General features: G+C 32.0%; 1 protein-coding gene across 8 annotated transcripts in view; it reads right to left on the bottom strand.

Moving 5' to 3' along the window:
- Positions 1 to 711: 711 nt before the first annotated feature.
- LOC129228108 (myosin heavy chain, muscle-like) overlaps positions 712 to 13,418 on the bottom strand; it is a 107,161-nt gene continuing 94,454 nt past the window's right edge. For all 8 annotated transcript variants that reach the window (XM_054862784.1, XM_054862753.1, XM_054862799.1 and 5 more), the window contains 10 exons: positions 12,822 to 12,954; positions 12,519 to 12,735; positions 11,580 to 11,820; positions 10,556 to 10,877; positions 9,159 to 9,290; positions 8,084 to 8,323; positions 6,854 to 7,054; positions 6,267 to 6,422; positions 2,616 to 2,687; positions 712 to 1,039 (listed from right to left, as the gene is read on the bottom strand). In XM_054862784.1, coding sequence (XP_054718759.1) covers positions 2,640 to 2,687; positions 6,267 to 6,422; positions 6,854 to 7,054; positions 8,084 to 8,323; positions 9,159 to 9,290; positions 10,556 to 10,877; positions 11,580 to 11,820; positions 12,519 to 12,735; positions 12,822 to 12,954 — 1,690 coding nt within the window. In that variant the 3' untranslated portion in view covers positions 712 to 1,039; positions 2,616 to 2,639. The remainder of the gene's footprint in view (positions 1,040 to 2,615; positions 2,688 to 6,266; positions 6,423 to 6,853; positions 7,055 to 8,083; positions 8,324 to 9,158; positions 9,291 to 10,555; positions 10,878 to 11,579; positions 11,821 to 12,518; positions 12,736 to 12,821; positions 12,955 to 13,418) is intronic.

The raw sequence follows: 13,418 nt of genomic DNA, 5'->3' as shown, positions 1-13,418 counted from the left end.
ACTTGGTCTAAGAAACAGTCACCAATTATTTTCAAAAATTCCTCTTCTCTACCATAACTGGGGTAAAAATTATTCCAATCAACGCCTGGAAAATAATAATCGGACATATCACTAATAATACGACACATCTGTTCATCTTGTTCCTGGTTTGAATAAGGTGTCTCTATAAATGTTATAAATTGGAACAAATTTTTATCTAATGCAGAAAAATCAGGGTTATCTATCGACGGTTAATTCTAATTTGTGAGAGCCTTTTTTTCTTCCTCATATTTTTTATATTAAAGGATTTTTGTAAAAATGTTGATTAAAATTGAAATAAACTAAAAAAAATGTTAATTAGTTAGTTTTATTACAGAACATTGCATTATCGGGTCTGAGGTTGCATACCAAACTTCAAAGGAATCTGATCACAATCAATCACAGTAAGTGGGTGAAAATTGAGTTCTAGATTTCGTTACATAGATACATACAGGTAAAACTAATAAAAGCAGTAAAACTTGAAAATTTCTAACTATCTTTTTGCTAATGACGTTAATCGTTGTGTGAAGAATTTAATTAAAAACTAGAACAAGTTACATTTTACGTGTTATATATTAAATATTTAAAAATGGTAGGATTTCAATGTTAATTATTTTCAAAATAATTTCTATTCTACAACGAAAAAAAAAAAAAAGAATGTGTGAGATTGAGATAGAATTCTCGATATGCAAATGACATTTTAAAATGACTTTATTGCAATCATGAGTTTTTAGATGATAATTTATTAATTACAAAGTACATTTTAAGACAAAGCATCACAACAAATTTTATATTACATAAATTTTGATGCAACAATTCTATTTTTGAACAAGGCTTTAGTTTTTATTTGAATAGTTTCAGTTCATTTCTTGAAATATCAGAATCTTTCTAGCACAATTCTTTAGTGATCACTGTCGTCTAAGTACTCATGAGAGTTGAATTTTCCAGGAGTATAAGGTGTGCGACCATAGTTGTGAGGCACATCTGACAAATTCAGTTTTGAGTGGAATCTTGAAGACGGCTAAAAGTATGAAAAAGAAAAGTTAAATCGTTTAAAAATGGTGCGGAATGAGGCATTTTGAATTCACATTTTCAAAGAAAACGGAGATTTTGAATTAAACAATGCCAATACAAAATTTATAATAATAATTTCAATAATCATTGTTTTTATTGACGACAGACCTGCAGTTGTCAATAAAAAGAATGACGACTGCAGGCCTGTCATTAAAGGGGTCACGGGAGGTCAATTGACCCCATTTCCCTGGCTTTGAAAAATTAATGGACTGATTTACAAGATCATTGTTTTTGCTGTTTTCCGATAAAATTGCATTTATACACCCTTTGCCCCCCCCCCCGCTCTTACGCTGGGAAAATTCAAAATGACGAACTTAGACGACTGGCTTGTTTTTTTAAACAATAGATTTTTTTTCAGCATTATATCCACCTGAAATATGTAGTTAACCAATAAGAGCATCCACGCACCTATCAATCTTAATTGAATTAATCGGGGATTTAAAGCCGTGGCAAGTGGTGGGTTTTTGAGACCCCCACAGTTTCGGCATGGCTTTGAGGGAGTGGGGAGAGTCTCCAGTGCAGTGTACCCAAGTTAACTACTAGCGAGTTATCCCATGATTTTTGGACCCACAGATTTTAAGAGCTCTTTTACTCTGGATGATTGGTGGCATTAGGCTCGCCCACAACCTGGATCCCTTCAGTTTCGAGCCCAGCAATCTTATCTACTAAGCTACCCATCACAAGATATTGCTGAACTAGATGATAAATTGCTATGTTTATGAAACAATTACCACAGAGGGACATCTAACACTTAATGTCTATATGAGCTTCAATCTTTTACAGTATGCCAGAAATCTCTGCACAGAAACCTGTGCAGAGTAAACAACAGCTACTAGGAACAAATTTTACTCGCAGAGATTTTTTATTTTTCCTATTAGGCATAGAGTAAAGGCTATTGTGTCACTAAAAATCAACTCGCACAATCAGGGCCTTGCAATACATCATAGCTTCTGCTGCACTAAATATTGAAATCCCAAAAAAACCTCAGAAAAATTAACGCAATTCAATGACTAAAATAAATATTTACGAAAATGTCTGTACTTTGGCATCTGCAAATAGTTGGTAATAAACTTTGGATAATGTATATATATTTCAAAATAATAATAATAAATTTTCACATAAGTTATTAATGTGTAATTGTTGAGCAATAATTATCAAAAAAAAAAAACATGCATTGGATAAGGAAATCATTGACAATTTAAAGCACTTCTAGAAATGTAAAAGCCTTCGAAAACTACAGACTTATTAAATAAGACAAAACACTTTCGATATATTAAGTGTGTATTGCATGTAAGTACTTAAATTTACACACATATCTCACTGCACACATATTTGATTCAAATTTTCATCGATATTACATAGATAAAAGCAGCAACTATTTATTAACTGAAGCTAAAATGGAATTAGAGCTCGTAAATGAAGCATTATTTTGCATAGTTTGTTTTTTCTCTGAAGCAAAACACTTGTTATACAGCAATAAGCAAATTATTTATTCACACAACCAGATATCATAAATGTCTCACCCATTATTGACCAAGAGTCAGAATTTACTCATCAGACGCTTTAACTTTGCGAGTTACAGGTTTCACAATGGGCTATTCATAAAATAAAGGTGAGAATATTTTTTATCAGTAAATTTAATAGCTGTTTACATCGCTAAACAAAGTTTTATGTCTCAACGAGTATCAAAGTCCGATTTCATCGTGAACATTTCGTATTTGAGTAGTTGATTCTTTGAACTCCCTAAATAATAAACATTCCTAACTGTGAAGAGTTATATTTATATTTAAAAAAAAACAAAAAAAACATGAACGTTGTCTATATGTATCAAATAAAGTGTACTCATATAAGGCATTACGCGAAGAAAGTTCTTTTGAATATGTATGCATTAATAACATACTAAAAAATAATGAATTGATTAACCATTTTGATTTTACTTTTTAGTTTCAAACATAAACTAATTTTCATGAAAAAGTTTAAATTATGTAGTCAGAAACAGTCTATTTATTTGTAATTATGTATATCTCATAATGTTCAAACATTCTTGAACGGGGCGCCCCGATGGGAGGTCTTGATTCGCAACTCCAGAGCTCGAATACGCTACCTTGCAGTAATTAACAATGCTACTGAAAAAGGTAAAACATTCCATTCCACGTTTTTCTTTGGGGTAAATTACAGGTTTCAGACAGTTTTTGGTGTAATTTAATTTCAGAAGAATAGAAAAGAAAGCTTCCCGCAAACACGATGAAAAAATACTGTCATTCACTAAGCGTCAAAGCAGGTTATAAGTTACGGCATTTGTTTGTTTTACCTTTTTCATCCGCCATTAGACAGTGGTTGCAGCGCACCCTATAGTTTATTGCAGTTTCGAATAGGTCACTATGACCTTTCAAACATTTCCTTATTTCGCAAATTTTGACTGACAATTCGGAACAATTTATAATCATTCAGCAAATTTTGTTTGACGATTTGGCAACATTATCATCATTCGGCAAAATGTGGAGTTTCTTTCAGCAAAGTGAGAATTTTCTTCTTCCCAAAAATTTAACTCCAGGGCGCTTCTGTTCTTGAATAGCTAAATTAATTACAAAATCTCTATTATCTACTTCTTACAAGTAAGTGGATGAATTGATTAATTATTTTTTATTTTTACTTTCTAACTTTTAAAATAAACTGACAGGGTGATAGAGAGAGATTTAGACATAGCAGAGTGTAATACTTTCATTCCTGAGTCAAATTTAATGCATCCTAATAACTGCAAAATCTTTTTAGAAAAAAAATCAGAACATTTATGTAAAATTAAAATGAATGAAGATAAAAATAAAGAAAAGTATTACTACTGGATTTATATAGCCTTATTCATAAATGTTATCAACATGAGTAATGTACACAATAAGGATTTGACAATACTCTGAAACATAAAATATTAGTAAATTTATACCCTGAATCATGTTCAAAGTGACATAAAATAGTAATTTTTGAAAACTTCTGAGACATTTGTTTTCAAGAAGAGCATTTTTTTAAAAAATAATTTCGTCAACGAAAGTATAGAAGGGATATGAGCAATTGGATAAAATTGTGCATGCTTTCAAAATGAGAGGGAAAAACGAACATATTTAACATGTGATGATTGAGAGAGCTTACCATAGCAAAAAGTTTGGCATAGCAAGAAAATTAAACTGTGAACATGTTGAAACACAGAAGTTGGAGATAAAATTTTATTAAAATTAGTTTTAAATTCCATTTCTTAAATCTTCGAAAATAGCTCGTGCAAAAGTATTTCTTAAAGCAACATCTAAACAAGATCCTGAGGCTTTAGGTAATATAAAATTAACTCGTTTGCTTCTTTCATGCAGATAAGATTGTATTCTGCTTAAAACACTAGCATCCACTTTTAGTAAACACAGCAACTAATTTAATCCCCCTCCCCCCATTAATTAGCAAAAATCCTTCGTGATTCTGAGTATTCATGTGCAAACCGCATCGTTTTATTGCAAATAGTTAAATAATTTATAGGCTTTGAAAAGTCGACTGACTTTTAGAGCTTTTTACCCTGTATGCTGCTTGCATAGTGAAAACATATAAAATGTACTACAGTGGCGGCGTTTCGGGGGGAGGGACGTTCGCCCCTGCTCCTTTTTCGTCATTAGAGATCGCCTGAACGTTTTTAAGATTTTAATTTGAAAAAAAAAAATTCTGGAGAGATCACCCAACGATAGCTTAAAACTGCATTTTTTAGGCTTCGGTTTGGAAAAATTTTCGCAGGAGAACCCGTAAACACGCTCTCTCCTTCTTGTATCTTTAAAGAGGGCCTAAATTTGTGTTATTATAAGATTCCAACTTCGGAACTTTTCTAGAAAGCGAACCCGTTTCTCCCTAACAACAGTAAAAATATGTAAAAATGCGTTTTTAAACCTCCAATTAAGAAACAGATTCGGAAGTAGTCCTCCACATTTTCCTTTGAAGTTACTGAAGGTAGACTAAAATCGATGTTTTAGGGCTTTATATATTCCAAAAGAGAAAATCTTCCGAACTCATTCTTTCTTCATTAAGGTATCCGACTAGGTTCGGAGCAGTTTTTTTTTAAACACTGTTATGAAATAATATTAATGTTTTTTTAGAAGCAGAATGATCTTAAAACATGTATTTTGCTTAAAAATAAACCATAATATCAATAATTTTTTTTTAAATGGGTGATTTTTTGGCAAAAATGACTAAAATTACCAGTTAGGAGAAACACTGTATTAAAAAAAATTAACTAGCTATAAACAATTTGCTTAGATTTTTTCACATGTATAAATATTACACATGAAGCAGACCGCAGGCTAAGAAATATTTCAAGAATTTTAAGGTTTATGACAAATTAAGTGACTTTATCCTGAAATTTCTCAAAAATTTGTCACCTTTTTTCGGTAAAAAAGCTATAAATCAAAAAATATTTCATCATTTACATAATCTGTGGTCTATTCCACTCACAAGTACTTACAAGACAGGCATGCCAAATTTTATGCTTGAATACTGAATAGAATTTGCAAAATCGTGTTTTCCGTAGCCAGTATCGAGAAATAATTGCATTCTTCAAAAAACGTAAACACGCGTTTTATTGCAGATGCTTAGTATTTAAATGCTTATAACGTGAGTTCTAATTCGCGTAGATTATAAAACCAAAATGTTCCATAATCTTAAAGAATGGGGCTGTTGAATAAAACTATTTTGAGAAAAAGTGAATTTTGGTCGAAAAACGCCTTTTCAACGTAGTCGGATACCTTAAGTCATTCAATGATATTCTGAAATAACGTTTTTAAAACGATTCAACTCTACAAAATTTTCGGAAGAGAACCCCAGAACGCCTTGCCCTCAGTTTGCTAAAGATGTTCTAAATTTGCTTTTTTGAGACACCAGTTGCGGGATTATTTTCGGGAAGTTACCTTTACATCACCAAAGACGTTTCTTTTGATACTTCAGCTTCGAAATTTTTGTGGGGAAATGTTTCCGAAGCCTCTCCCCCTTAAATCACAGAAAGATAGCCAAAAGTAAAGTCTTCAGCTTCCAAAAATTTCTTGCCCACTTTTAATCCCCACTCGCCACCTCTGATACAAAATATCCCCTTTTATACGTATGCATGGCTGCAGAAGGAGGCTTAAAATGAAGAAATAAAAGTTTTGATTACTCACTCCAGGGCTCATTCCGCGGCCTGCTGATGCTGAACTTCTGTTTCTAGCTCGTAATTTTGCTAATGCTTGCTCAGACATGTCAGCACGTTCCTCAGCATCTTCAAGTTCTTGCTGTACTTTTCTGTATTTTGCGAGATTGAGGGCAGCAATTTCCTCCTAAGAGATAGTTTTGAATACTTATTACTTTAAATGTTTGCAATTAATGAATATTCATATCTTCTATCACGTAGCAGAAATATGTCTTGATGACAATGACTTTCAGAGCAGAATGCTTGAAATTTGTTAACTCGGTTGTTAACTTCTTTCAAGCTTATGAATGATTTAAAAGAATAATATGAATGTTTTGAAATTCTGATGCTTTTGAAAATTTTTATATCGGAAATAAAGGTTTTTAAATATTATTTAAACAAATTGAAAAATTTTAGATAAAAAAATGAAGACAATAATACTGACCATAAATGTAAAATTTCAGAGCTTCTAAAGATAATGACTTGAAATTATGTCCTTCACTGTAGCAAGAATCAATTACAAACTATAACAAATATAATTCGGCTCATGCAATTATAGCACATTTTATATTGACTTACAGCTTCTTCAATCTGCCTCTTGTATGTTTTGATCTTTTGCTGCAGTTTATCTACAAGGTCCTGCATACGTTCATGGTTTTTGCGGTCTTCCTCCATTTGGAATTGAACTTCTTTGAGTCTTCGTTCAGCTTTGCGGTAATTTTTAGAAGCTTCAGCGTGTTTTCTTTGTTCATTTTCGAGTTCATTCTCCAACTCCCTAACCTGCAATCATAAAACATTGCTTTCGTAAGAAATATGTTTAATTAAATACAAAATTTAAAGGGTAACAATTATTACTTCAATCATGTCTATGTACGTTTTTCAATTGGGCCGATGACAAATGAATAAATAATAGAGCCTAAGATAGGTTCGAGACTAAAAAAATGTTTTCCCTTATAAATTTATCTTATAGAAAGTTTTTTTGCATAAACATACCTAAACATATGAACTAACAAAATTAAAGAAAAAATATCTACATAAAAACTGAAGCTATGTAAAGCAGACAAGAATCGTGCAAAAAATTCGTTGAAAAAGACTGAACTTTTTAAATGACTTTTATGAAAATGTCTAAATTGAACTAAGTCATTATGCAGGCAGGAGCTCCCCGATGAGGGGTCACAAGTGGTTGCTGTGACCTCCCAAAAACTCATGTTTGACAAATTTTGTCTAATGATTCGGCAAATTTGGGAATGTAATCACCATAATGCAATTTTAAATGCCCGAATGTCCCTTTTCATTAGATGTACTTATGTATGCATTTGCGTATTTTATGATTCGGCAAATTGAATATTTTCGCCGTTCCAAAAATACAAAAATTTGCGCTCGGTACTCCCCTGGTTATATGTAGAGTCCCGAAATAATAATTCTAAAAAAGTAATTGTGTTAAAATTTTCACAGAAGCTTTAGCTTCATATAAGCTGAAAATGGCTAGATGCATGACAGTTTTCAGAGAGCATTGGTAAGCATTCACTTGAGAAACTATTTATGCATCAAGTAAAAAATCTTAATTTCAAAACAATATAACAATAAGTATTTCATGAATGGCCCTTGTAGTTTTTAAAGACCGTCAGTGTCCTAGTTGTAGTGATGAACAAGTTATGTATAAGATACCATCAATATACATGAAAACGCTAATAGAATAGCATGCATTCCATGTAGATAAGTTGAATAAAAAGTTCATGGAAAAAGTACACGATAAATGTTACATGAAAAAACAGCGTAATTGAGTACAATAATTACTCATAATAATACCTTTTGTTCAAGCTTTTGAATAATTTTCTTTCCTCCTTTAAGTGCAGCTGCTTCAGCTTCGTCTAATCTTGCCTGCAGATCCTTCATTTGCTGTTCAAGAGACTTGCGCATCTTTTCTTGCTGCATAGCGTGTTCTTGTTCCGATCTTAATTCATCTGCCAAACGCGCAGCATCGACCATGGCTTTCTTTGCTTTTTCTTCCGAGTTTTTGGCTTCATTGAGCATTTCATCCAGATCAGCCTGTGTAATTTTGATGCATTTAATTAAATGCTGAACATCGATGAACAATCAGTTTTAAAATGTTGCTAAACTATTTAATCCAGAATTAAAAATAACAGAATGAATTAGTTTTTAAAATCAAAAACAATATTTCTAAAAATAAATAAATAAAGGTTTTTAAAAAATAAATCAAAGAAAAAAAAATAAAAATAATAGGGATCACAACAGTTTTTTGGTTTGTTCCTAGGAAGAAAAGAAACTAACATTTTTAAAAGTGGGAGACCGGAAAGGGACCTTAATCTTAAAATTAGGGAAGTGCCTATAAAATGGAATTAATTAGTAATCGGCCACTTTGCCGATTGTTTAATAATTGGCTAGTTATTACCAATGAAACGGTTGAAAAATTATGTTTTGATTATATTTTTGCTTTGAAAAAGAAACTAGGATGAGCAAATTACTTACACCAACAGCCATAACAGTTTCGACAACCAGAATAATTTCGATTTCTAGTGCCCCCATTTAATTAAAAACTTACAAATTATCGAAGTGTGAACAACGTATTCATATTTCTTTAGAAAAAAGAAAGAAAATGCATGAACAATGTTGCAGGACAAATTCAAAATGAAACTGAAATTTTCAAGTTTAAAGGAAAAGGAGAAAAAAAAGGGACTACATTTCGAAGAAACAGGAGAAAAACCAATTAGGAGCCCGTGTAATAAAAGTTTAAGTTTATGAAAGAGCAAGTGTACTTTTATTTACCGACAAGCATTTTGTTTGTGATTAAAACTAAGAGAAATAATATTCACATGTTTTGGCATGCAATGTCAACCTGTAGGTAAACGTTAAATATCCTTACATGCAGTGCTTGCATTTCTCCTTCGAGTTTCCTCTTTGCCATGGATAGGGAAGCATTGTTGGCTGTCAGCTCATTCAACTGGTCTCTTGCTTCAGAGAGTTCGGACTCGGCAGATCGGCGAGCTCTGTCGGACTGAAAGACATACATCAAATAGTAAAATAAACATCAAAAGGAAAACTGCAGTCCTGATGAAGTGTTTAAGTTGAAGATAATGAAGAAGAATTTCCTGTTAATTTTTTTGATGATTATCGGATCCAGAGTTATTTTGCATGCATTTCTATTACAAATTTGTCAAATAGAAAGAAGAAAGCTGACGAGATCGTATACTGTTTGACCACGGATTGTATGGAAAGACAAGCATCCGTTTTACAGCCGAAAATGGACGAATCAATTATTTTTTACCGATGTCAGCTTTTATAGAAGCAGTCTCATTCAAATGAGCGGAATACGAGCATCAAATTTTACTTTTCCCCCTTATTCATAGATTCGTCTTATCGTTTGAAAATTCCACGCAATCCGTGGTTGGACAGTAAAAGGGTATTTGTGCTAAAGAACTTGCTAAATATCACACACAATGTGAAACAATATCATTGTTGGATAAAAATTTTTTTTTTGTCAGGAATGAGAAAATTATGTGTTCAATATACTTTTTGAATTATTTATGTGTGCTCTTATTAGAGAAATAGCAAGGAATGCAAGCTCCCTCCGGAAGTTCTACAACATTTTTTTTTAAACAAGAAAGTTTTAAAATCATATGAAAGAAAACTAAGAAACAAGAACAAAAACGAATGTTTTAAAAGTAATATTCAACGAACTATCTTACAAATAGTTAACCTTTGATGGAGTTGGAAGATGACATTGCAAGATTATCTGCCATTTCTCTCTAAAAAAAGGAAGATATCTGCAGGTGTTCATGAACACCTGTTAATATATGATTGTGTTTAAGTCAACTGATATAATACGTCAGCCCCCTAACTTCTTAAGAGGAAAAAGAAGGAAAAAAGTCCGGTATTAGTCAAATCGCATTTCTAATACACACAGAGTCGATTTTTTTTTTCTTTTCTTCTGAAACTATGTTCAAATGGAGAAGCTGTTTGTGATTCTCAATAAATTAAGCTTTTTGAATCTTTAGCTTTTGATTCTTGCAAATAAAATAAATAGATTTTTTCAAGTCAACAATTTATTAAGCACATTTTCTCCCTCATTAATCCTATTGTTCTAACTTCTTTTTTCAAAACTAAAATTTTGTCATCAAAATCAAACTAAAAATTTTGTCTGGCTTATGTATGAGTATTAGTTGTATGGAAAAAATGGTACCCCTTAACGGCATCTAAATTTCCAATTAATTCACTGGAAATGGTTCAATTTTGCGCTTGAAGGGTAGAGAAAATACAAACCTGCTCCATAAGTTGTCGACTTTCCTCCAGTTCTCCGTGCAAGGCGTTGCAGTGTCTTTCAGACATGGCATATTGTTCTCGAAGTTCATCTCTTGCCCGTTGTTCTTCTTCTAGTGCGGCTTGGAGTTCCTTCAAGTTGATTTGGTACTTCTTCAGATTTTTTTGAGCTTCAGCGTTGGCTTTATTGGCGTGATCCAAAGCAATTTCCAGTTCGTTAATATCACTTTCTAATTTCTTCTTCATTCGCAATGCTTCTGCTTTGCCACGTGCCTCTGCTTCTAAGCTGGCCTGCATAGAATCAATTGCTCTTTGATGGTTTTTCCTGAAATACAAAAATGTTTGTATAACAATCTCTAAATGCTATATAAATAGAGTTATCTCATTGCAATATTGAAAATTTTCAAAAATTAGATTTCACTAAAAAATGAACATATCATTTAAGAGACTTGGGGACCTAACAGTACATATGCAGTGGGGCCCTGCAATTTGAACCTGGTATTTTTTCAGTGCTTCCAAATATCCTATCTAATTCTGCATCACTGTCAAAACCCCACTTTTTTCTGAGGAAAAAATTGTCTGTAAGAACTTGTGCCTCCGTCGGTATATTTTAGCCCTTTTTTTTATTTAAGTGCATAATGCAAAAGCATATAGTGCATGCGACATAATTAGCAATTAAAATCCAATCTACTGAGACTGATATAAAAATACAATTAATGATATTTTAATTAGCTTTTAAAACAAAGCATATTTGTGACTTTGTATTCTTAAATATACATTTTGAGTGCAAAAAATAAATAACCTACACTGGTTTTATTATTTTGATTTGATAAAAGTATTAAATATATTGATTTGAACACATAAACATATTTGTTCAACATTTGATATACAGTAGAAGCTCGATTAACCGAGCTTCGATTTACCGAGGTTTCTGTTAACCGAGCCGTTAGTAAAGTTTATTTTTTTTAAATAATGTCCCAATTAACTCAGATAATCGGGGTTTTACTGTAAGTAATTTGCATAATACCTGGTATTTTCAAACTCTTCTTCTTTTTCTTGTAACCGTCTGTCAATTTCTTGTCTAATTTGAGATAGTTCCAATTGTGCTCGCAGTACTTTGTTTTCTTCCTGTTCCAAAGCAGCTTCGGCTTCTTCTAAAGCAGCTTGTAATTCTTCCTTTTCCATTTCCAAACGTTTACGAGCTTTTTCTAATTCATGAACGCTCCTTCCACCTTCACCCAGTTGGTCCATTAAGTCCTTTATTTCATCTGAGGAAAATTGTGTAAACACATTTTATTTCACCTGTTATTGAATGCAGTAATTATAATCGAACAATGATAATCACATTAATAAAATACATCTGAAACAATCGTGTTAAAATTTATTATTTAATCAAGCTCTTAAAATATTAAAGTTATGTATAATATAGTTAATTTCATGTATGTTAGGGTAAACACTTTTATTTTGTAAGGAGCTACAAACTCACGGAAGAATTTTTCAATATGAATGGGATAATTCTATAATGTTTTTTGAAGATATATTTAAAATGATAAAATTATTTTAAATGCAATTTATTAAAATGCAATTATTTTTTTTAGAGGATAAAGAGTAAAATTATTGTGCAAAAAGCAAATGTATAAATTTCATTAGAATCAAGTCTTTAATTTTTTTCCCAAAGAGCTATTTTTCCCTGCTGATGGTTTGTTGAAACAGGATAGAATAATAGTGCATAGTTTGAGGTAACTAATAAACTGTGTTCCTGTTTTCTCTAGCACATGCCGAGAAAAAAACTTAAGTTTGTTTTGTTTATGAGTATTGCCAAATTAAGTTTAGGATCGAATTATTTTATATTTGAAACTGTGGAGCTGATGAATATTGTTTGATTTCAATCCTCAAATCAATTTTTACATGTAGTATTAACGTCCTTTCACAAGACATATTTGTGGAGTTAAATCAAAAGATATACCTTGGAGATTTTTATTTTCTCTTCTAACCGATTCATATTGCTCCTGACTTTCCTCGTATTGTGTTCTAAGTTTGAATACTTCGGTTGAATAATTCCTGCATTCCCTTTGTGAAGCATCCAACTCAGCAGCTAAGTCATCCACCCTCTGCTTCCATTCAGCAATAATTTTATCAAAGTTCTTCTGTTTTTTCTCCAATGCGTTTGCAAGGGAATTGGCCTGTTGATTATGCAAGGAAACATATGTCATGCATAAAGTTTAAATGAATAAGTAAGGACAAAATTACAAAAAATACTCTAATTGACCTTTTCGACTTCTATAGACATATCTTCTAACTCTCCTTGCAATCGTGTTTTCGTTTTCTCTAAGCTGCTGCATTTAGCATTTAACTGTTCGATAGTTTCATCGGCTTCCTGTAATTTGGCTTGTAGCTTTCTCCTATTAAAATAAATATTTTATGTAATTAAAAAAGAGAAAAACAAGTAATATATTTTAAAAAATTTGTCAGTGTGTCAATAGTTTTACCAAAAGTTGGCTGCGGCTAGACGTCACGTCGTAAACTAATTAGGTTACATGAAATTTAGATTATTTTTTGGTTTGAATGAAATTAAACAGCCTAAAGATGTATGTAAGTAAAGGGTAGGGTCGTCCACAAATGAGGCAATGAGAAACAAAGGGATGTAAGTGACAAAATTAAAAATTTGGAGGTAACCAGTACAAATGGTAGGGGAACCTCTCCTCTTTATTGGGGCAAGAGATAGTACTAGTAGCCATAGTAGGTACTGTTGTACATCATGGTTTATAATTTTTTTAAATAAAAGTCTGTCTAGGATGTGAACTTTAATCGCGATTTTCTCGAAATTTTAAGTAGTCCACTTACATTCCTTTGCTTCTCACTGCCT

The sequence above is a fragment of the Uloborus diversus genome, chromosome 1, assembly GCF_026930045.1.
Source record: "Uloborus diversus isolate 005 chromosome 1, Udiv.v.3.1, whole genome shotgun sequence".
Taxonomy (NCBI): Eukaryota; Metazoa; Arthropoda; class Arachnida; order Araneae; family Uloboridae; genus Uloborus; species Uloborus diversus.
This window is presented reverse-complemented; position numbering and strand designations above follow the sequence as displayed.